Raw genomic sequence first — 24,110 nt, 5'->3', positions numbered from 1 at the left:
GGGGATGTCTACTAAGGAGGTCCACAAGGTCTAAGTAAAGCAGCCTCAGTGCCTGTAGACCTGCAGTAGACAAGGAATAATTCTACCAAAATTTGGCAGAATGTGTGAAATTGGCTCCTTGAAAAGAGATGTAAGTCCTCACTCTCTGCAGATCTGTTTCCAAAAACTGCAGTTCACAGTGGACTAACTGGTGCCTGCTAATGCAAAAGATCTTACTGCACTCTTCCCAGATTTGGGTCACTAAGAGAAGCTCTCTTTGCTTATACCCCATTTTCATGACACTTATAGAAACACCAAGTGTTTGAGGTTTTTATTCCATTCCCCTTAGGCATATTTGATTTAAATTCACCAAGAGGTTGAACAGATTTTAAGGGAAGGAAAAAAACAGGGAGCAGCACACTGCGGTAGTCTCATTTGCTTAGGTCATCAGGTAAACACTGACCTGATTCAATGAATGTATCTCTATATGACCTCGCTCCAAAATGTAGACAAACAATGTCACTAAGGACACAAAAAACGGGGCAAACAGCCTGTAGAATATATTTCTGTTCTACAGTACAATTCCTCATAGAGAAAGATTTAAATTACTTAAACTTGAATTACTTTGTTGAAACTTATGCAGATACAGGAATGAAAGAACAACAGCGAGAACCATGTTAGTCATCAATATATACACATAAGTGGATGTACAGAAGCTCTGGCTTCTGTATGGCCCAAAGTCCTGCTTAGGAATCAGCACTGAAAGACCTGCACAAGGGTAAGACAGCCCCTCAGAAATGCACCCCAATCATTTCTGCTGCTTCCTTTCTCATCACAGCCTGACATATCACTAGATGGAAGTCCCTGCCTTTAAATATATCAAATTTCCTTTCCTACCAGTAAGCAGCTTTCAAACACAATGGCATCAGTTGTGTACATTACCAGAAATACGAACACCACTTGCAGATAATTCCCAGAAGACATTTGGCAAGTGTGGGAAACTGCCTGGTGCCACTGGGACACACAGGTCACCTGGCATGCTCTCACATGATGAGATTGGAATAAATCTTTAAATATCTGCACCCTGGGTGAAAACATTCAGGCTTGAATGCGGTACAGCTGTTTTCTGCAAAAGTCTGTGACATCTGTACAAACCGAGAACAGCTCTGTTGCATGTTCCTGGCTGCAGTCATCTGCTAAAAGACGTGCAGAAAGGATCACAAAAGAGCATTGACTGAAATGAACTTGCTTAAAACCTCAAGCTACCCTGAAACAGCTCTACAAAGGCTGTTGAAACAAGGTGCAGTCCAGATCTATCTTTTACTCTAAGATTATGTAGAGTCATCTAAAAGCAGTACAGTTTGTTCATATTTTTCTGAAGCTGTTACATAAATAACCCTTCTTTCCTTCTTTATTGGAGTTGATCTCTTTTAAAATATACACTTACAAATGTGAACAGCAAGCTTACCTCCCTACTGCTATCATTAAACAATAACGAGGAGCGCAACCGTTAATCAAAAGCAGACTCCAATACAAAATCCTCTCAAAACCAGACTGGCCCACTTAAGACATATATCCCTGAAATGTTTCCAACTGCTGCAATATCCTACTGCAAGCTCCACTAAAAATACTGCTATTCCCACAACCATTCCATGCTTCTTTTGCTAGTGACACTGTGCTACTGGCTAGTTCTTTATGACAGATTTGTGCACTACTTCTGCAAAAAATTCCTTTCTAGCTTTTACTGAGGACATAGCATGGGTGAGTCCTCCATCCAGCAACTAGAACTGATAAGAGTTAAAATGAGAAGTTTTAAAACTAAGCAAAGGTGCAAAGACAGTCCATTATCCCTTTGTGCTTGTTGTTTGAGACACTTCAAGACAAAGGAACTGTCAGTCTTGAATAAATTAGCAATGAATCCTTAAGGACAAAGACAATTTAATCCTCAAAAATCTTCTGAAATGCACTGATTTAGCTGTCTGATAGCAGAAGTGTGGACAACAAGCAGTTTCTTTCTTCTTGTAGTTATTACGGGTGCTATACACCAACAGAGACATTTTCTGAATTGAGTTCTGCATACTTTGTTGATTTTTGGAGATCTGACATCATTAGCATGCCAGATATGTGGTTTGCTCATGTTGGGTATTTTCGGTGGGGTTTTTTTTAAGCATTTACATATGGGCAAAACAAGATGGGAAAAAAAAAAAATTCTTGTAACTACATTTACATTTGGAATAAAAGCTGTGTTAACTCTTAGCATAACTTTGCCCTCATGACAGATGCAGCCTTGCCAGCCCTGGATAAGCTCTTAACCTCTAAACCAACTCTTTGTCATAATAACTGCAACTAGCATAGCAACTTTTAAAGCCAAAAAACCTCAGGGTACCTCCAAAAATATATAAAGAGGCTCTATAACGCACAAGATTGAGGTTCCCATAGGGGCTGTCCTTAACACTGAAGTGTTGGGAATGGCCATAGCTTTGCAAGCAAGTGAACAGAAAGAAATGAACCCACATGACTCCCAGCACTGGCTCTGGACCTTTCTAAATTCACAAATTCTTGAAAAAAATTAATTCAGAGAACAGATATAAAAAATTTCAGATATGCTGATAGATTTATACCTCTGCTTTTGCCAGCCATATATCATGGCCCTGTAAACAGTAATCTAAGTAGTGCTATAGCAGAGGTTTTCCCTTCCCTATAGTAAGTGGGCCACACCTGAAAATCACTGTGTAAGGCTATCAGCTCACAGTGGGCTAAAAAAGTAATGACTCCACAGAGATTTTCTTGCATGAAAGAAAATGTGCCAAAAATTTGTGACACAAGATGGACCCAAATGTCTCCTGCCAACTGCAAAGAACAGGTCTCAGGGCTGAAGTCCCCAGTGCTAGAAGCTGAAGAGTCTCCCCAGCTAGACAAAGCCCAGTCCTGCCCAGGAACAGGTTGATGGAACTATCTCTAAATGCTAATCTGGATGTAAAATAAGGACTGCAATGTAGAGCACATATGTCAAGTAATATAAATACACACATTTCTGCTACTTTATCCTGCTAGGAACAGACACTATGTGATACTCATACCCTGGTTGAGGATCTAGCACCTTGCCTCTTGGGCAAGAAGCTTTGCAGCTGTATTCCCGAGGTGACACCTTAGAAAGAGGCACATGATACAGCTTATATTACCAACTGCATGTGAAACAGATATCCTTTATAGGAGGCTCACAAAATAATGTTTTGATTGGGTTCTTCAGATCAGCAAGTATTTGAAAAATTTAACATCTGGAATTTGATATTTCAATACGGAACCACCAGTGGCAGTGGAAAAGGTGCATGAAATGCTGGATCAAGTTTGTGCCTCAAACGGCAGCACACTGGGAAGACAATGGACAAGAATCCATCAGTACTGTTCTCAGTTGCTTAGACTAATCAAATCATTCTGCAAGCATCTCCTTGCAAGACATGAGGAGCCTTAAAAATGGAGATGATTCCAGCTACCAGAGTGGACATTGCTGCTTCAGAGTTATCTCATGTTTTAAACACTACAGCACAGATAAAATGCCAAGATTTCCTTCCCCTGCCTGCTTGGGGACCCACACTGAGCTGGCCAGCCAGCTGCCAGGCCTGCTTGAAGGATGCAGAGGGATTTCCTGCAGTCTTTTTATGCTGCTTGCTCCCACTCAGCTCCTCAGCTCCCTCCCTGACTGATCATAACTGCATTGAAGACAATCAGGACCTGGTTTCCTATCTGTACTTCCTTCTGAGTCAAAAGGTCTCCTCAGAATAAAGACCATGGATTTCAAAATAAAAGAAAGGGTGTTTCCATGCTGATTCTTTCCACACTGATTTAAAACCCAGTCCCTGTGACATTCACCACCATCAAAACTGGCTTTTCCAGGGACGACTCTCTTTGGCTTAAAGACAATGCTGTGACGGAGTGCAGGCATCACTCTCATGGCAGACAGGAGGCTGAAAGGAGACGCAGACTGCATGATGCCCAGGACAGGCACATATAAGATCACTCTGAAGGAAGGCTCCAGCTGAGAGCATCTTCTCATTGAGTAGAGTCCAGGGTGGAACAAGCCCATTGGAGGATGCACAGCTCTAGCCAAAAGGCAGAGATCCAGCACACAAAGGGCTGCTGAGAGCAGGTTCCCACTTAATGGTTCATGGAAAATGATATATGGGGGTGAACAAAAGCCTTTGGACTGGGAGTGCCACCAGCAGGTTCATTCACTCATCTGCCTCTTGGATCTTCTCCTCTAAGGCTTGTCTTGAGGAAAGGGGAGTGTGCACAATGACCTGTGAAGGACGTGAAACTTTCAAAAGTACTAAATCCACACTGGATTGCCCATCCTCTAAATTTTAGATCCAAGCCAAGCAAATCTTTGTTTTTATTCTCAGGAAGACAGCTGTGCCTTGCCCCCTACTCTTTCCTAGTTTTTTCATGTCTCTTCTAAAACACACTGGTGAAGTTTATTTTGGGGAACTGAAAGAGGAGAAAGCATCCTGCATCTTCCACTTTTGTTTTATTTGAAAAACTGAGCTTTGCAAACCTCCTCTATGCAGTGACCCTGTAATCTGATTAATTTTACCTTTCTTTCCCAGCTGCCTGGTTTTCTCGGGAAAGGGAAGTGTTACCTTTGACCACAGAAGAATCCTCTGTCCACTCTTTTAAGTGCTGCAGAGATCACTTTTGAAATAACAGGATATGTTGGGAGACAGAACTGCACCAGCTCCTCTATTAAATACAGGTAGAGACAATCCCTAAAAGCACTCCTTTTACATGATCCTTTCATATATTCCTTAGAAGACCAGGGAAGGGCAGGGAAAAGCCTTCATCTGGAGGCTCCAGGAAGCTAGCACAGGCCTAACACAGCCCCTGGGAGAAGGATGAGTCAGAAATAACCAGGCCAAGAAAGCTTGGGTGTTTGCTTTCTCCCCTGAATGCAGTCAGCTCCCTCTGCCTCATGACTGTACAAAGAAGAGCAAAAAAAAAGCAAAAGCAACAAAGCAGGGAAGACTGGCAAAGCACATGAATGAAGTCCACTCAGAAGGCAACTTTTAAAAAAAATTTATATTTTTTTCTCCTTCAGGTGGATTGCACAAGAAGGATGTGATACAAAGAGAGAGACTTGATCAGAGCATAGGACAGTGCTGCATCCACACACCTCTGCATCACAAGGGGATTTAGCAGTCATGCTACAGAGCTCCCTTAATCAAGTATCTCCCTAGTAACGCTTGGAACCCTCTTGGCTGTACAAGTAGAGGATCCCTTCTGCACTAGTACATCCCCTTCCTTATACATTGGCTCAAGAGGCCTCATACAGCATTTTCTGCAGTTGGGGTTGGAGAGACAAGGCAGACTTCAAAGTGCAGCCACACCCCTGATCAGCAGATATATCAAGTACCAAGTATGACAGACTGGCAAAGGCTTTGCAGACTTTCTGGGAAAGAAAAATTCTTGTTCAAACAGATATTTTCCTTGAACACTTTCTCCCAGTGGCTTATGGATAAGAGAAAATTGTGGACATATGCACAAAAACCATGGTTTCCTGATGGCAGGATCTAAAACCCAGGCGTACGTGAGCAGTAAAGGCTCAGAAGCCAGAGTTTCAACACCTTAGATCTGAGGGGCTGTGGGATCACAACACTGTCATAAATCTACAGTTATTCAGATGACAAAGTGGAAAGAGAGAGAACAGAGTTCAGTTTAGGATGTCTCAAAAAGACTGTTTAAATTTTCTGTGAAATAGAACAGCAATTTCTCCTTAATCTTGTCTCAAAACTGCTATTGTACAGTATAATTTTATTGGCCTCAAATTTTCTTTCATCTCCGATTTTATCAGTTTTATAGCCCTGTAATAGTATTCTGTACCTGGGTCTAAATGACATGACAATTAATTGGCCACATTGCACAGAAAGAAATCAACAAAGAAAAGGGAATGATGTCTTTGGTATCAATATATTGTGATGATTCAGAACAGCAAGAAAAACTAGAATTAAAATCACTTTATCTTCTTTATTAGTGGTGGATAGACTAATCAAATCATGCAGTATTTCTAACCAAGCCTGTTACTGAATCTCATCAAACTAAATGAGCAGAACTTGGATGGCAAAGTAAGCTTACAAGAGGGAAGTTCCTTAAGTCAGAATCATCAAGATTTGGCTTCTGGAGCTTTACTTTCTCTTCTGTTGGCTTACGGCATAGCAGAAGTACAAATAAGGCAGAACAGAAAGCTTAAAAGGCAATGAGAAGAGTATTGCAACTTATAAGGCACACTCTGCTCATCTGACAATTCTCAGCATCCTATAAACACCAAAAAGCAATTCAGCTAGTGACCTTCGAAACCTGGACTCCTTTATACAGGGACTGTGTATGCAATGTCAAAGTTTCACTAGACTTCAGTCTCCAAGAGTGGCAGATCAGCCATTCAGCTGTAACTCTCATAATGACAGGAGACAGACAAGATCTGCTCAAATCAAACTACAGCTCTGATAACGCAAAGCACTATGGTTCTGCACTTCCTGACACTGAGACTACTTTAGAGTGCAGCTTGAAGATACCTAAGATTTCTGAAAACAGGCAATTAAAACAAGAGGAAAACTAGTTTATTACTCTACTCATATTTCGTAAAGAATACTTCATGACAAATTAAATACACAAACATGCCAAGGGCTGAACATAAACACTGAGAAGTATTTTGTAAAATATATCTCATACCGTCAGGGAGTTGTTTACAGGACAAAGCATCATCAAGATCTTTGGCAGTTGACGGGTCAATGGTGAAAATGCATTCCTTCCTATCCAGGGGAGAAAGAAAAAAAAGGAAAATTTATCTTTCAGTCCTGACGAAGGTACCAAAACACAGAGACCCTCAGAGACATCCCGACAACAACAACTATGTTTTCAAAAGACTCTGTCTGTTGAAACATCTTCCAATCTCACCTGAAAGTCTAAATCTAATAAACTAAAAAAAAACCCACCCAAACAAACCCCAAACAAAAACCAACCAAACAAACACAACCAAACCAAACCAAAACAAACAAAAAAAAAGGTTTAAACAAGTGAATCTCCTTGGGGTTTTGGGCGGTTTGTTTTTTTGTTTGGTTTGGGTTTTTGGGTGGGTTTTGTTTGCTTGTTTGTTTGGTTGGGGGTGGGTTGTTTGGGTTTTTTTCTAATTTTTCTAAGCTTTCATCCCGTTACTGATCTTCTTTTTCTTCCACAAAAACTAAACATTTTAGCCCATGAAGTTCACTCCAAAGAAGCAGGTGGGGAAAAAGTCTTGGTGCCTTGTAGCTAGAGTAAAAATAGATTGTTCTTCATTGCAAAGTTAAATGGAACACAAATAACCTCCACCTTCATGCGTAAGAGTAGATATCGCAGCATCTGAAACTTCACAAGCACAGCTAGCACAGAGCAGAGGCAGTGAAACATTTACAAACCAAACTGAATTATAGCAGAATTGAGGGTGAGTTTTTGGCTCAGTAAAGACACCCAAGAGGTGCAGTACTTTATAACATCTACATTGCCTATTGTGCACCAAAGGGAAAAACCAGTTCAATAGGAAACACTTGAAAGTTATAGAAAGCAAGCTCCAAATCAGCTAAATAGATCTAGCAAACCAACTCAGTGCTTAGGAAAAGCTGAACAACCTTTCACGTATGCTGTGCTGGTACTACTGATACAAGTAGTACCTAGAAGATTCAGCCCTGTCCTGGAAGGCTTATTTACATACATCCCACAGCAACAGGTGGCAGGAACACCAGGAACATACCAAGACAGACCACGGATATGCTCTGAGGCCACTCACATGACACAAAACAGAGCATCTGACTCAAGAATCACCATTTTTAATAGAGCACAGCCTGGCATCAGAGAGACCCAAAACCTAGAGCATGCAACAAAACTTCCTAATCTCCTGTTAAAGGCCTGCCTTTCATCCTAGGCTGCCCTGCAGCAACTTCTTGCCCAGGTCCCTGGACTACAGCAGCGGTCACCCAAGCAATGTGTGGAATGTGGGGCTGGAGCTGAAGAGCAGTGAAGACAGTAAAGGAATGGTTTTGCTGGTTTATCTTGCTTTTATCTTAATCTTTTGAATAAGTTCAACCCTCCCTAGTTAAAAGATTCCCAAGCACAATGGTATAGGCTGAGGCTGCCAAGGAAGAGAGCAGACCACTTCTTTTCTTCTATTCTCACTGCCACAGAAAACCTGTGTCAATTCCCTTCTAGAGATGTACAGTGAAAACACACATTATTTTTCTTACAGCGTAAAGATCGGTATACTCCTGGGGTAGAAGAGGTAAGAGGGGAAAAATTACTGCGAACTTTTAAAGGAGCAAGTATCATGTGGGATTAGCAAGTCATAGTCTTTTCGCATGGGTGTTCGCACAGTGAGATCAATGTCTCCATCTTCGCAGGCCTTCCACTTCAGTACTTTGATGCTCTGGGTGGTATCTGTTAGTGTCAGACAGCTGGCAGCATGTATTTATATAATTCCACCAGGCACACTAAATAGAGATTTTCAAAGACATAAAAATCAGTAAAGCACTCCACTACCTTCCAAGACTTTGAAAATCTTTTAGAATATGCTACCTTTCAGATTGGATGGCAAAGCTGCCTTAATCCCCAGACACACGTTAGTTCCTGATCCTTCCCATGCATCTAAACAAATTAGGGACTATGACACTGAAAGATATAAAATCTTTTCAGCTATGCCAGGACTTTGATCTGTTATGCCTAGCTATTCAGTACTGGGAATCAACCACTTTTTAAATGCTTGCAAGCAACCCTACTTCCATAAATATCTAATCCTTAACATTCTACCTAAGGATGGAATTCCAGGATACTATCACTCCAACTTTAGGGAGCTGTGTGCATGCAGGTACAGAGACACCTATACTACACACAGTATGGGGACATGCATATGTGCCAATTTGCATACACCAGATCCTGCTAATGTGCAGGGTTAACAGCATCTTGGCATTGTGACTCCCACCCCACTGGCCACATAAAGTAAATATTCCTTTAAGTTCCTTAATTTAAAAGAGCAAACAGCACTGAATGGACACTTATAGCTTGCTTTACCTGACAAGCAAGAAAAAGGTTTAAAAGCTTCTTCAAAGAGAATGTGGGTTCCTGTGTCTGGGGAATAGATAGCTTATCCCAGGTGTTCAGGGCCTGCAATCACAAGCATCTGCCACCCATTCTGAATCATAGCTCCTGGCAGTTTAAAAATCAGCAGATTGGTTTCAACAAAGTGCATATTTGCAGTCTGCCCTGGAAAGAAGTGAGTATAAATACATGGGAGCCAAATTCTGAACACATTTATACAATGGTAGCAACCAACAGGCCGCTTTGGTGAGATGTATTTGGCCAGTCAAATCTACTGCAGAGGTCAGCAGTGGCCCCAGCTGCTGTGGAGCTGGCAGGGCAGCCCCAGCCTCCCCAGGAAATGTGTTGTGCACAGCCTGCTGCCCTTCGGGACCTGCTGGCCAGGCTCCGAGCAGCCTCTTAGCATGCAAACTGCAGACACAGACACAGCTTGCCATCTGAGATACTTAAAACTCACAGATGCAAAGCTGAAGAGGGGTCCAGAAAAATACTGATTTAGCATTTCTCACCAGCATTTCTATGTGCAGCACAGCTGGAATATGTTTTACCACTAGGCTCAGATCCGCTTCTCCTTTGAAACTACTCAGGGGACTTGGACTTGTAACTTGTCACAGGCAGTTTATTCTGGGCACAGACAGCAAGGTGAGGTAAGAAAGTCACTGAGCAAGTAACACAAGGAATGATACTCCCTGGCATAAGGACTCCGCAGAAGTGTTGCAGAGCCGATGGCCAGGTAGTCAATGGGACAAGAGAAGCCGATCTGCAAACAGAGCTCAAAGTTCATAGCAGTGAGGTAATCCTGGCACACAGGACTGCACATCGCTGAAGTTTTGCAAGCAAATTCCACTCACCAGTAACTGTGTTATTAAGTGTGATGAATTATATTTCTAGTTTTCAGGTTTATTACTGGAGAAGTTTCAGATGGCTATAGGAAGCAGAGCTGGCACGTGGGAAAGAAAACAATCCACCGAGTGATGTGACTGCAGCACCAAGCCTGAGGGCAGCACCCCACACGTGCTCCTTCAGGGCAAGGTCTTCAAGGAAGGCATGTTGTCGTCTGTCTCCTTCTGCTTTTCCTCCAGCCCCACCAGTGTCACCTTTTATCTCCCACACGCTGCAGAGAGCCACCTCTCATCCCAGAGAGAATCAGCACAAGACAATGACAAGAATGACAAGCAAGGGGAGGAAAGGCTGGGTGTGGGCAAACCATTCCTTCCCCTCCCTTGGCACCTACACCAGCCATTCCTGTACAGATCCCCAGAGAGGACCCTGAAGGCAGCTGACAAAAACCATCTGGGTGAAGAAATAACATTGCTTCAAGCTATGTGGCAAGTATACCCTGTCAAGAAAAAGGAGCCATTCAAATTCCTCCCCTGACCATACTGTCTGGCAGCACAATACCCCAAAGGCTCTGGCACATGGAATCTCAGAGAGATCAGACCACATTTCTGACCATACCTGTATTGGGTAACCGATAACAAAACTAACCTGCAGTGGGTTGCATGACTAAACCTCAAGGCAACAGTACTTTTTATGCACCTGCTAACAAAGACATTGCTTACTCACAAGCAAATAGCCCAACTACATGCACATTTGCATTGACCACAGATAAATACAAATTGGCAGCTGTCTCCAGCTTCTGCAGGGCTGCCAAAGTGACCTTGTGGGCTAAAGAGCTTCATCATTCTGCTCTCCCCCTTCTTTAAAAGCCCCAAAGGAGCCATCTCTCATTGTCATTACACCTAATAAAAACCTATTTTATTCATTTCAAATTGTCAAAACACACTTTGTAAAAGTAATGAGATGTTCCAGGTCCACTTGTTCCAACATACACGCAACTTGGTTAAAGGAAAATGGTTTAGGAGATAGACAAACACACAGAGTTAAGAGTTTTTCTCGTCTTCATGCTGGGAAGGACTAGAGATAAACATGTTCTTTTAAGAAACCCCCAGCACTGATCAAAACCAAACATTTTGTTGTGGAAACTTGCACTTTTTACGAGAGCCTCTTAGTCCAAAACATATGTTTAATGCAGGTTTGCAGAGGTAGGCTTGCTCTGGCATGGAGTTGCTGTCATAGGAGAAAAAAATCTTTCCTCCTTCCTTCTCATGGCCAGAGGTTTCATGCACTGGAGCGAGGCAATGCCTGCAAGAGCTTTGGAGGGTCAGGGGAACAAAGCATGGTGGATCTGCAAACAAGAGTCATGAAAGTATGTGTCACAGACTGCCCATACCCTGTCAGGAGCACTGACCCAGCCACCTCTAGCCCCGAGGCCCTGACAAGAGCACTAACTGAAGCCAAAGCTCGCACACTGGCTCTTGCCTGCCACCTTGTAAATCAACCACCTAGGGAAAAAACTGCAGGATAAAGCACTTAGTTTATTAGACAGTAACAGCAGTGTCAACATATACAGGCTGGTATATCAATCCTAATTTAAGGAAAGCTAATTAAGTGTAGTTTCTTGTTGCACAGCTTACAGAAGACTAATTAAAGCAGACAAGCATATCTGCAGAGCAGTTAGTCTTTTTACCTTTAACAGGACCTAGAATTAATGGTTAGTGCAGCAGTAGAGTTAAGATAAGTAGTCTGCTGGTGAGCTGGAATTACCAACATGGTAATTAAAACGCTTGCAGACCACAGGACTGCAACAGCAGTTTGTTTTTCTTTGTGCAAATATGTAACGCAAGAACCAACAGAGAAAATACTGTACAGTTGGTGCTGCAAAGTGAGGTACAATATATCCATTTTAGCCAGATAAACTGTTCAGCATTCAATATCAGTTAGTTTAGCCATAAATTATAAACACCTACGAAACAAGATTACAAGTTCCTGTGGTCAGGGCTCCATCTTCACTCAAGTGGAAAGCTACTTGGATCAAGATGAAGCATTGCATTTTTAAACCATGGGCTCAGGCTGTATTAGAGGCAAGGCTGCTGCCGTGGGCAGTTGCTGGGCAAAATTTGGGTGCTACCACTGCGATTGTCTGTAAAAGCAGCATGGTGCTACTACTGGAGAAAAGCACCAGTGTGTACACAGCAGACAAAGCAGCACCCTGCAGCCATGCAGATCCTCCTAACACAACTGGATATCCTTCCCAGTCAGCAGCACGCAGTCAAGCAACTTGCCAGTGGAGACACGGAGCCCAGATTTTCACCACTCTTAACAAACACCATCAACTGTGAAAGAACAGTTCAGTGAACTGCATGTACCCAGTAGAGCATCAGAAAACCCTCAGTGAAGCAAGACATAGTCTTTACAGCTAAAGTGACCGTTTGTAAGAGGCAGAGTTCTGAAGAACAAGTATGAACAAGCTATTCAGGAACCAGGCCCAGGAAGTCCTGACTTTCTCCGAAGAGCAACTTTCAGACTACAAGAGAGAAGAAAGAACACACAGGAAACCACAGCACCCACTAGCCTGAAAAAGGTGGCTGAAACCTTCTGCCTGTGAATTCCCAGCACACAAACACTACACAACTGCAGATTCAAGCAGCAGAATGGTTACCCACATGCTGACCATCCTACCCTGTCCCAGGCTCAGTGCTCACAGCCCACAGTCCGTCTAGTCATCCAGCAGCTCTTGAAGCATCAAACTAAATGTTTTGCAGAAGCATTAGCATATTTCCAAAGATCAGACTGCTGCAGCTAGAGGTGTGACAGTAATGAACATAATTTTGTCTATTAAAGTTTAGGCAGTGCAAGCCTTCTTTTAAACTTGAGTATGTCAGTGCTAAGACACTTACAGTATGACTGACTGCATGTCTAGACACTTGCAATGCATTTACATTCCCTAGGGACTCCCTAGATTGTCCTGTTCTCTCCACTTTGTGAGTACATACAATAGCCTAGTGGGAGTGAAAGCTCAGCCTCCAAGCTTACCTTTATTAACTCCTGCTCAAAGCTGGCATTTTAAAATTAAGCACACCAAAGGCACTACAGAATCTTAAAGCTCTTCAGGTCATTTCTAAGACCCTGCTGAGTGCCATCCTGCAAAAGTTACAGGCATCATTTCTCAGAGCTAGAAACAGTTGTTTTAATTTGGGAACAGGCATCCTAGAGCAGTCAGCTCACTCCAGTGAATGCTACTAACATGTTTTCACACAACAGCCCAATTGTTATGGCAACCACAAAAATCAATCTCGTTCTTCAATCACAAGTAAACCCAGCTCAACCACAGTGTCTGTGCAGGTTTGTTATAAAGTGCCAGTAAGCACGGGACCAATTCCACTGATGTTCATCACTCAAACAGGGATGAAGTACTCTTTCTGTGAGAGAAATTTCAGAGAACAATCAGTGCCTGAACATTCTTGAGACTTCAACATCCCACCCTAGAGACATCTATTACATGTAGTGTCTACCACATTTGTCACACTTGACACTGGCAGATTTTAGTTACAAACCCAGAGTGGCTGCTTCCAAAACAGATTCTTAAAAGGAATATATTTTTAAAATATGCCTGCAATAGAAGTACCCTGACAAATCTCTAACAGCACTCCAAATGCCCTGTAACACGCCAACAAACATACTTGATACATCAGAAATCTCCTCTTTCATGGTGCGTGAACTTCAAAATGAACCAAAATTATAAAATAATTGGAAGCAAAAACTGCCCCCTCCACAAAAATCCAGTATTCATTGAAAACCCAACATTCTACATCAAGCCAGTACTGTTCTCTTTAATTTCTCTGTGTTTATGTTTTAGCTAATGTCCTGTTCTGGTTCAGAAAACAGACCTCGGTCCAAGAGAGCATCTTACAATGACTCCTGAAGTATTACACATCTACAACAAAAAACATTTACATTTTCACCAAGGACTGCTCACTGGGTTGTCGAACCAGAATCAATTATTCCTTCTATATGTTTATGACCTCCGAGTAAGAAGAAAGATGGGGGAGAGGGGGGGGTGGGGAAGAGCACTGCAGCCTTGTAACATACCTAAATGACCTGAAAAGCCAGTATATATATAAACAAGATCAGAGTCCCTGAGAGACCAAGTACCAGCAGTATTTCCTACAAGTCATGCTGTAATAGTGCCACAAATATAATGAGGTCTCTGCACCACCATCCCACACTAAAAGGTGGAGTGTAATTGAAAATGTGCTTCCATTGTATAAACTATTTTAATCATAGATGCACAGAGCTAGAAATAGAAGAGACATTGGGTCATCCAACCTGCATAGGTCAAGGCCGAACTACTCATGAAAATACATTTGCAAGGACTTTCTTCAGGATAGTATTAAGCATCTCTTTAGTGATGGAGTTTCCAGTACTTACTTTAGCAGTCTAAGTTACAGTCTATCTAGGTTGGACAAGAAGGTTACCTCTTTGTTTTACCTTATTTGCCCTCATAACGCCCCCTTGTATCCTCCCATCACCTTAGATGATTCTCATTTTTTTCGTTTTGGTCCACATAGTTTAACTATCAACTACTATCTCACAAACTTCTAGTTTCAGTGTTGGCAAATTCACATTGAACAGTTAATCCTTCCTTGTAAATCAATCCCTCACCTCCCAGAATTATTTGTATTATTTTTTTCCAGATCACCCCACTTCTAATCCATGGTGTAATACCTCCAGTACAGCCCTGCCTCATACACCTGCATGTGTGCTATCTATATTATGGTGGGTTTTTTAATTTTTAGAGAGTGAGGATGTGAGAATAACCTGGGACAAAGATCCAATCATCAAAAAACATCAGGGCAGATGGAGAGGGTCAAAGCATGCTTCAGACCACTTCATCAGACTGAAGCCACATGGAAAATGTTTTTCCTTGCAACAACCAGCCCAACCTAGTGATCAGCCCTGAAATTCACCAGTGGGGATATACTGCATTACCTACTGTATTGGATTTGTGTGGCAAGGTTTCGGGGTGTATGGACAGGACAACACACTACAGGGGTAGTGTTGAGAAACTGCCAGTTGGCTCCAAGACGGACCCGCTGCTGGCCAAGGTCGAGTCAGTGACAGTGGTAGCGCCTCTGTGATAAAATCTTTAAGAAGGGTGGGACATTCCTGTGCAGGAGCAATTGCAGCTGGAGGGAAGAGTGACAATACGTAAAAGAAACAGCCCTGCAGATACTAAGGTCAGTGCAGGACGGGAGGAGGTGCTTCAAGCGCTATAGCAGATATTCCTCTGCAGTTCACAGTGCAGACCATGGTGAGGAAGGCTGTCCCATGGAGGACCCCACAGTGGAGCAGGGGGATGCCCAAAGGAGGCTGTGATCCTGTGGAAATCCCACGCTGGAGCAGGCTCCTGACATGACCTATGGCCCCATTGAGCCCACACTGGAGCAGGTTTGCTGCAGGACTTGTGACCTCATAGGGGACCCACACTGAGGCAGTCTGTTCCTGAAGGACACACACACTGGAGCAGTTCGTAAAGAACTGCAGCTCGTGGGAAGGACTCACATTGGAGAAGCTTGTGAAGAACTGTCTGCCATGGGAGAGACCCCCCTCTGAGCAGGGGAAGAGTGTGAGGAGCCCAACTCTGAGGAGGAAGGAGCAGCAGAGACAACACATGGTGAACTGACTGCAACCAGCATTCCTGTTCCCATGTGCCACTGGAGGGTAGGAGGTAGAGAAAATCAGGTGTAAAGTTGAGCCTGGAAAGAAGGAAGGGATGGGTAGAAGGTGCATTTAAGACTCGCATTTAAGACTTTATTTCTCATTATCCTACTCTGATTTGATTGGTAATAAACTAATTTACCCAAGTTTTGCCAACATTTACCTGTTTTGCCTATGACAGTAATTGCTGAGTGATCTCTCCCTGGCCTTATCCTGACCCATGAGCCTTTTGTTATATTTTCTATCCCCCACCCAGCTGAGGAAGAGAGTGATAGAGTGTCTTTGGTGGGCACTGGTGACTAGCCAGGGTCAGCCCATCGCACCTACTGAAGAAGCTATAGGTTTCTTCATCTACAATATCAGAGACAGATACCTGGGTTGACACCAGGACTTGGATCCTTCATCTCCCATCTACCACCCTGTTTCTCTAGCAAGAAAGGAGCACCAGCAAAGTACTGTGATATTAAGGCAAGAGGCAGTATTTGGCACACCTGAACTGGGCCCGCTTAACATACATAAACATGAGATGATCAGGCATTTTCTTCTGCTCATCAAAAGCCACTTTGTGACCTAGTGGAATCCAGGGAGAAACGGACTTGTTCTCAAATTGATTTAAGATTTTATCTTCATCTCCCTCTGTTATGTTTCTCCTAAAATAGGAAGCCAGACAGGAAAAAGACTGTATGTATAACAAACTAGTCACAAAAATTATTACTGTTTTCCACAACTAAAGAGATTCTTAAGTAAGCAAGCCTACAAGATCTGAGCGCAATAATCCTGTCCAACTACATACTACCAATTCCACTTGAAGCTTCACTTCCAACGACCACATGTGCCTTCCTGTAAGGAAAAACATTAGTGAAGTTGCCAGGGTGTCTATGTACACCAGCCACTGACAACAACAGCATCTGGGAGCAAAGACCATGCATCATTTTGTACAAATGTCACCACAACTGCTGTAGCTATAGTGTAGTAGAAAATGTTATGAAAACAGAGAGCAGGACCTGAAGAAGCCAACCAGAAGCAAGGAGCTGAACCACATCACTCTGACAGCAGCACCATATTTATTCAGAATTTTACTTACTCAGCTAATGGGTGAGGATGGAGCTAACGCAAAATTCTCCTCACCAAGAAGAGTACCATTCCCCAGACTGTCTGGACAGCAGAAGGACTCAGAGCAGATACAGCCACCATCACCATCTTCTGGAACCAATTCTGTTAGAGAGGGACTTGATCTGATATCCTTACACACCACTGAGTAATCCTTTGTATGCCTTGTATCTCCCTATGGAGAACATTAAATTAGTCACAGAACAGCTCAGTGAGAGGGCAGAGATCATAATCTGGCTCTGTTTGTGCCTCCACTCCACGCCAAGACAACAGTCAGGTCTGTAGCAATGTTGCTTATACATTTGCTAAACAAGTAATTTCTCAGTTTCCATCAGAAACCAGAGCATTTTTACATATCCTATTATAGCTGAGTAAGTCTTGCTCTACTTAACACCAGCTTTTTGTAGTGGAAAATCTCCAGGAAACAAGCTATTTAATGATGTTTTATCTGACTTGCACTCATTTCTAACTGAAGCTGTCCACCTGCCTTGAAAAGACATCTGCTTCAGAGGCTGTTTTCCTCCAACACCCCTTGCACAGCTCAAAGTTGCCATTTTTACCATCACCTCTAATTTTATCAGCCAATAATGCCCTCAGGCATCTACAGGAAAGAGCATGCTGTCAAACCTTTACTGTAAACACTGCTAATCCCCGTTACCAGCTGTAAAACTTCTCAAGAAAGTTACAGCTGAACTGTGGGCAGAACTGCAGTGCAGGTACTGCCCTGCTGCCAGTGCTTTCTACTCACAGACAGTGCTACAGAGCTTACGTCCACAGTGGACACAAAGACACAGCACCTCCATTCTTTCTCCCTTATCAACCAAAGGAAGGATGCTACATTTTCAAATGGGCAGCCAAAATTACAATTTAGCCTTCAACAACTTGGATAGCTTTAGGTCAGCTGCAATTGAGGTCACATGCTGAAATATCAAGATGCAATTAGAGCTTTCTGCCTGCAAGAACAAAGTGCATTAACTCTGCCCTGCGAGGGAAGCAAGTGAGCATTAATTGTCTCCTGCCAATGCAGTGGATCCTCACTGTCTGCCATTCTGATGCCCTCCAGGCCTTCTAGCCTCATGGGAGCATTGAACAGTTACGCTGCCATTCAGAAGGCCTTCAGCAGAGAAATGGGCTAATGGGAATCTCATGAAGCTCAAAGGGAAAAGCAAAGTCCTGCATATGGGGAGGAATTACCCCATGCCACCAGTACAGCCTGGAGACCAGCTAGCTGGAAAGCAGCTGGACAAGTTGAATATGAACCAACAACATGCCATGGTAGCAAAGGTGGTCAACAGCCTCCTGGGCTGCATTAGGAAGAGTGTTGCGAGCAGGTCAAGAAATGCAGTACTTCAGTCCTTCTCCTTTACTTGGCACTAGTGAGACCACAGCTGGAGTCCTGCGTCCCATTCTGGGCTGCCTAGTAGCAGGAAGACATCAACATACTAGTGCAAGTTTGCTGAAGGGCCTCAATTATGATTAAGGAATTGGAGCATCCACCTACAGGAGAGGCAGAGAGAGCTGTGGCAGAGTAGCTTTGAGAACAGAAGGCTCAGGCAGACAGATCTTATCAATATGAAAATATACCTTATGATAGGGAGCAAAGAAGACAGGAAAAACTTCTTTACTGTGAGAGTGACAGAGCACTGGAACAGGTTGCCCAGGGGGGTTGTGGAGTCTCCTACTTTGAAGATATTCAAGGCCTGGCTGGACAAGTTCCTGTGTGATGTACTCTAGGTTACCCTGCTCTTGCAGGGGGGTTGGACTAGATGATATTTTGAGGTCCCTTCCAACCCTTGGGATTCTGTGATTCTGTGATCCATCAACAGGAGAATCCATTTAAACGTAAAAAACACCCATGTTTCTACTGTAAGGGTAACTGAACCCCAGAATGCATTCCTAAGAAGGGTTGTGGAATCCCCCATCTTTAGAGCTATCCAAACCCCAAATGGACACAGACCTCAGCAGCCTGCTCTAGCTGACCCTGCTTTGAGCAAGGGGATCCAGAGGTGCCTTGCAACCCGAACCATTTGGTGATTCTCAGGAGTTCAGAGCTGCTCAGCTGAAGTCAGTCAGTTTCTGCTCCTCAGACCACATCCATCTTGTATACATTTCAGAGTTTCTTGCTGCAGCACCCTTTCTCTGCTCAGTATTTTTAGCTCATTGTTTTGTATTTTGCCAGCTGAGAAACTACAGTTTGTAATTTTACCTTCAGCTTCATATTTCTTCTTAAAAGTGAATACAATGTCCTGTTTATAATAATAAAATTACTAGTTGGCAGGATGACATCAAATGGAAAAAGAGAAAGCAACTGGAAAATTTAGAGCAAGCAATTTTGAGTGCCAAGTTTCACATTTGTAATAGTCCAGCAGAGGTCAACAGGCTCACTTATTATTAGTAAAAATGGTAAAGAAATAGATATCCTCAAGTTCTTCCATATTAGACTATATAAACCATCTCTGTTTGAACAGGTTCTAGTGCTTTCCAAAAGAGTGATGTTATACATTTTCCACAGTAACACCAACAATGGGAGACAAGCAAAAGGCAGAACTGCTTTGCAAAGAACATCCTTTTTTCTCTCTCCAATATTTAGGGTTTTGTTTCCCACTATAATCGGACTTTCCTGGCTTTAGTTTCTTGTCCCAGTTAAGCAGTAAAGGAAACAAAAAGATATGAATGAAATTAGAAACATTTGAAATGAGTCTTAGAAATAGTTTTTGGGTTTCTTAGATTCCTGGCTACACCTCTTCAAATAGCCTCCTCTTCCAGCCCATGTCTCCTGCACCTATCTCTGAAATTTACATGTCCTTCTTTGCCCTGATCCCTCTTCTGCTCAAGGGCTATATTTTGTCCCACACCATTGAAATAATAAGTGCAAAGCAAACAAGGAAGTGAAAATTACATGTTGAAACACTGGAAAAGACAGAAAACAGTTTGAACTTTGCACCCATCAAAATTTGTCTCTCTGACACTAATGCTCCAGTGTTTCTCTAAAAGCAGAAACCAAACATTTTTTAAACTTCTAATGAAAAAATGCCAATTCCAGTCAACCTGAATAATAAAATGAGAACTCTGGTCCTATCTGTATTATCACATTTAAAGTCTCAGGAAGGGAAGTTTCCTTAACCACACTATTGTGATACCTTATGAAATTTCATACACTCTATAAAATACAACTGCAGTATGCAATGCCAACACCTAATACTTGCCTAATACTTTTCATTAAAAGTTTCTGGTGCTCTTTACAAACAAGTAAGCTGGGAGTACCCATGAAATACTTGCCTAATTTTACAAATAGATAAACCCAGGAAGCTAAAAAGCAGGTGTCCATGGCAAAACTGGGCTCTAGTGGCAGAGTGGAGACTTATCAGCTTAAAGATTTCAAAGCGATCCGCAAAGTTTGAATATTTTCTGCCCTAAGTAATATTAAAATATTATGTAAACCTTTCCTTGTGATATTATTGGAGAAATGAGAAAAAAAAGAAAGATGTCTTGGAAGCAATTCTGCAGAGGCTCCGTAGGTGAGATCACAGTTACTATCCAAACAGACTATGCATGGCAAGAACAGGCTTCCTGTAAAACTGAAAGACTTGCAGGAAGATCAAGGAACATATTTACATGACGGCATGGACAAAATATCTTTCCCTCCTCTTGCCCAGCCTCAGCAGCTTGGTGAAACACTGTCTCACTTTCATCTAAAACCGCACTCAACAAATGCCTCCAGTGTAGAACCTCTGCCTCCATGCTCTACACACAAACAGACCTGACCACACTCAGGACACTGGTTAGCAGAACACAGAGGAGGAAACGGTCATCTACCATGATGAAAGGAAACAAGGAAAAGTTATCTCAGGGAGAGGAAATGCCCCAAAACCCAAGACTTTTCTTATGTCTTGGTTTCAAATCTCAAAAGCTAATGTGTGACACTAGAAAATTTAGAGCACGGTGCTAACAGAACTAGAGAGGATTTACTAGAGATGAAAGTATTATAAGCCAGACTCTTAGTATGTGTTTGACAGGTGGGCAATGTGTAAACTGAATTAGGATGAGCTGTTTAGAAGTGCTAACATAGCAATTTCAGGAGAAAAGGTGAGTTTTTATTTCACTGTAATTTACCTTAGTATACTCTGAGACTACTGGGCTCTCTGGGGAGCCTGAGGGATCAACACGCACAAAGTATAGCAAAGACAGGCACTCACAGAGGCAGGTGTCACTGAACATAGTGCAAGTTCCCTTGGAAAACAAGACACAACTCCCATGTGCAACCAGACCAGATACTCGGGTTCAGGTTTCTTCCTCCAGATGCCAGGCTGGGCCAGTGTGTACCAGCCATTTGTACAACACTGCAGACCACAACACACTTATTGCCAACTATATGAAAGCTATTATTTAATATCAAAATAAAGCTGAGCTACCCTGGGACATGTCACTCTCAAGATCTGATGGGTAAGAAGACCAGGAGAGATGGCAGCCAGGCCTCCAACTGCAGGACTCCACTCATCTATGAGTCACACTATCTGTATTAATAAAACTCATCTTTTTCTGGGTAGACAAACCTCTCACTGTCAGGAAACAGAAAAGAAGACTCATCTGTATTTTACTTTCCATAACTAGAAGTCTCATGCTATCTCCATATGTGTTTAGACCACAAACTAGTTAGCGATGTGGCAGTTGACATTAAAAGGATTAGTAAATTAAGCCCAAATAATTGTCTTAAAAACTCTGACTGTTAAATGTTTATATTTGAGAGGATCAAAAGGAAATCTACTTTGTAGTGTGGTCAGGAAGGGGCAGAGAAGGATTTAAATAGCTTAACTGAGCAAGTGTTATCACCTTGGTAAGTCCCAGTGTAATAATTCAGCAATAAAACAAGAAATGCACTTGGAATTTTGTTTCCAAAACTAATTGTCTGACTGGAGACAAGTCAAGCTCTTTATTTGCTTGAAAGAACTTGGGTCAGAAGAAACAGAGAATGCTACTGAAATGTAGTCAAGACTATAAAAATAAGCACTTTCCAGTGATTTCTGAACTGCAGCATTCAGGATCTTTAGAATTTTTATTCTAAAGATAGAATAAAATAAAATACAGGTATTACAGAATAAAGATAAAATAAAATACAGTTTGGATCTGGCATCTGAGGGTTACCGCTAGTCAATCAGGATTGTGATCCTCCCTGAATTATTCCATTGTAAGCAAATGGAAATCCAGTGAAGCTGAAGCAGTAAGGAAGTTGCAGGCTACAGTGCAGGATTACATGCTTGTACCAGTGCAGTGTCTTGAAGAATCAGGCTCATAGGCCTGTTTTAGCACAGCAATATCCAAGAAAGCAATGAATCTTCCAACTGAGACAGGATGCTCTAGCACAAGCAAAGGTGGAAGTTGAACACACCATTATCATATTAATAATTTATTGTTTTGCTTTCTTGCACCTTCCTTTATTGCAAAGTGAGGTTCTAAACAAATTATTTTAATTTTGTCTTTATATCTTTTCTAGTAAAGACATATCTGAAACATGACTTTCTGAAGTGTAGCAAGTCCACTAGTTTTGAGTAGTCTGGCAATGTCAGAGTGTCTATCACCCAACAGACTGTGGAGTTCCCAAAAGCTGGCAGGAGTACCACTAAGTTGCAGGGATGGCTAATATGAGGTGGGGGACAGCACAGATTTGCCAGGCTGCAGGGAGGGACGGCATTTGCCAGCTGCTAATCTGATTAAGAGCTGTCATAAACTGCACACAACATCAGTTCTTCAGAACAGAAAAACATTGAGACTAGACAGGAAAACACAGGACAGTCTCTACCTGTGCTTAAGTTTCAAAGTAACAATGCCCAAGATCATTTGATCTGCCAGGCATTCAGAAAATCTCTGCTATAAAACTACCACTAAAATCGTAATACATTCCAGACAAAAACATAAAGCTTTCAGATTAGGTGCCAAACACCAAATTTTCGGTTTTCAATAGTTCTTTTGAGAAAAAGCCCCTTCGCCTTACAAAATATTTTTCCAAATAACTGGAGTTTGTAGACAGTTTCAAAAGCCGTTTCTTTACACACAGGCACAGGTAACATGTAATATGGTGCACATAATAAAGTCAGTGCCTCTTCAAAGCGTGATGAATGCAAAACAAAATAGCACAACTCTGTACCAACCCAAGAAAGAGTGTCAGACCACACTTTTTGTTGTTACCTTAAATCTCTTCTTTTGGCAAGCTCTCCTGGTGAGATAACCCAGGGCAGGTTCTGCGGAAGGCACTCCAGGGCTTCAGAGGGAAAGTCAGAGAAATCCACACCATACTCCATCAGGATCCCTTCCGTTTCTGGCTCAATCTCCCCGGCCTGACCAAGACTTTTGGCCAATTGCCTGCAGAGAGAAAAACAGGGATGCTTTTCTTAAGTGTATAATTACTACTGTCATGTTACTGCTGTCTCCTGAGAGAGGATGCTGAGCCCTCAAACATACTCTTTCACCCATTCACTTCTCCCTCAGTTTTGGCAGAGGACTCGGCAGGAATTCAGACTACACCATGACTTATGTCTGCTGGAGATGCAAAACACTAGACAGACAGTACTCTGGGCTGTTTCATGCATCTCATTTTAACTAGATGTTTCATATTATTAGGTTTTTGCAGAGCTAAGAAAGTGTCAAATTTTAGAAAAAAAATACATCCAACAGGGATAGACAAGCATAGCCCACCCCACCAGCAGCTCTTGCTTTACACATTGTTGGCTCCCTTGAGATTCTCCTTCCTTTCCTCACCACTGAAAAAGGTGACTCACTCCTACTATCCAAAATGGAGAACAGATTCCCAGCAGATCCCAGACAGCTCTGCTGAAGACAGCTCCCAGGGAGCTCAACACACTGCTCTCCATCTCAAAGGATGCACTTTGGATCCTTGCCTGGGCAAACTGACGCCCTATGAAGACAGAGGTGTGAAGAACCTTACTGCCTTCCTTACAGAAGTAGCACACGCAGACATGCCCACAGATCGTCTTTCCAACTCTTTCCCATGCTCCTTCCAGGACTTGAATATTCCCAGTAGTTTGTCCCTTCTCTCTTAGCTACATAGACGCCTCTGAACCAGGAGCTAACTGGAGAGGAGCCCACAATCTAGAAGTGAGTCACAGAGGAAACTGTCCCCCACATGCTAATAGTCTTTGATGAAGTATTGTGGACATGTGTGGATGAGGTTGCTGCTCTGTTATGCTTAGAGAAAGTTTCCATCTGCTCCAGTGTGAACCCCAGTACGCATCTGGCTGTGAGCTCTCGTGTTAAACAAGCATTTGGCTCTGGACACAGCGTGCAAACTGGTACTCCAAAGGAATGGGACATTTGTTCCCTCCCTAGCTAGTTAC

The 24,110-nt window shown here is 42.6% G+C and overlaps 1 protein-coding gene across 2 annotated transcripts in view; it reads right to left on the bottom strand.

Annotated features, from left to right (window-relative positions):
- DIS3L2 (DIS3 like 3'-5' exoribonuclease 2) overlaps positions 1-24,110 on the bottom strand; it is a 208,549-nt gene that overhangs the window by 100,085 nt on the left and 84,354 nt on the right. For both annotated transcript variants that reach the window (XM_080622290.1, XM_080622291.1), the window contains exons 10-11: positions 22,945-23,118; positions 6,700-6,779 (exon numbers count right to left, since the gene is read on the bottom strand). In XM_080622290.1, coding sequence (XP_080478416.1) covers positions 6,700-6,779; positions 22,945-23,118 — 254 coding nt within the window. The remainder of the gene's footprint in view (positions 1-6,699; positions 6,780-22,944; positions 23,119-24,110) is intronic.

Source organism: Psittacula echo (assembly GCF_963264785.1).
Source record: "Psittacula echo genome assembly, chromosome: 7".
Classification (NCBI taxonomy): Eukaryota; Metazoa; Chordata; class Aves; order Psittaciformes; family Psittacidae; genus Psittacula; species Psittacula echo.
This window is presented reverse-complemented; position numbering and strand designations above follow the sequence as displayed.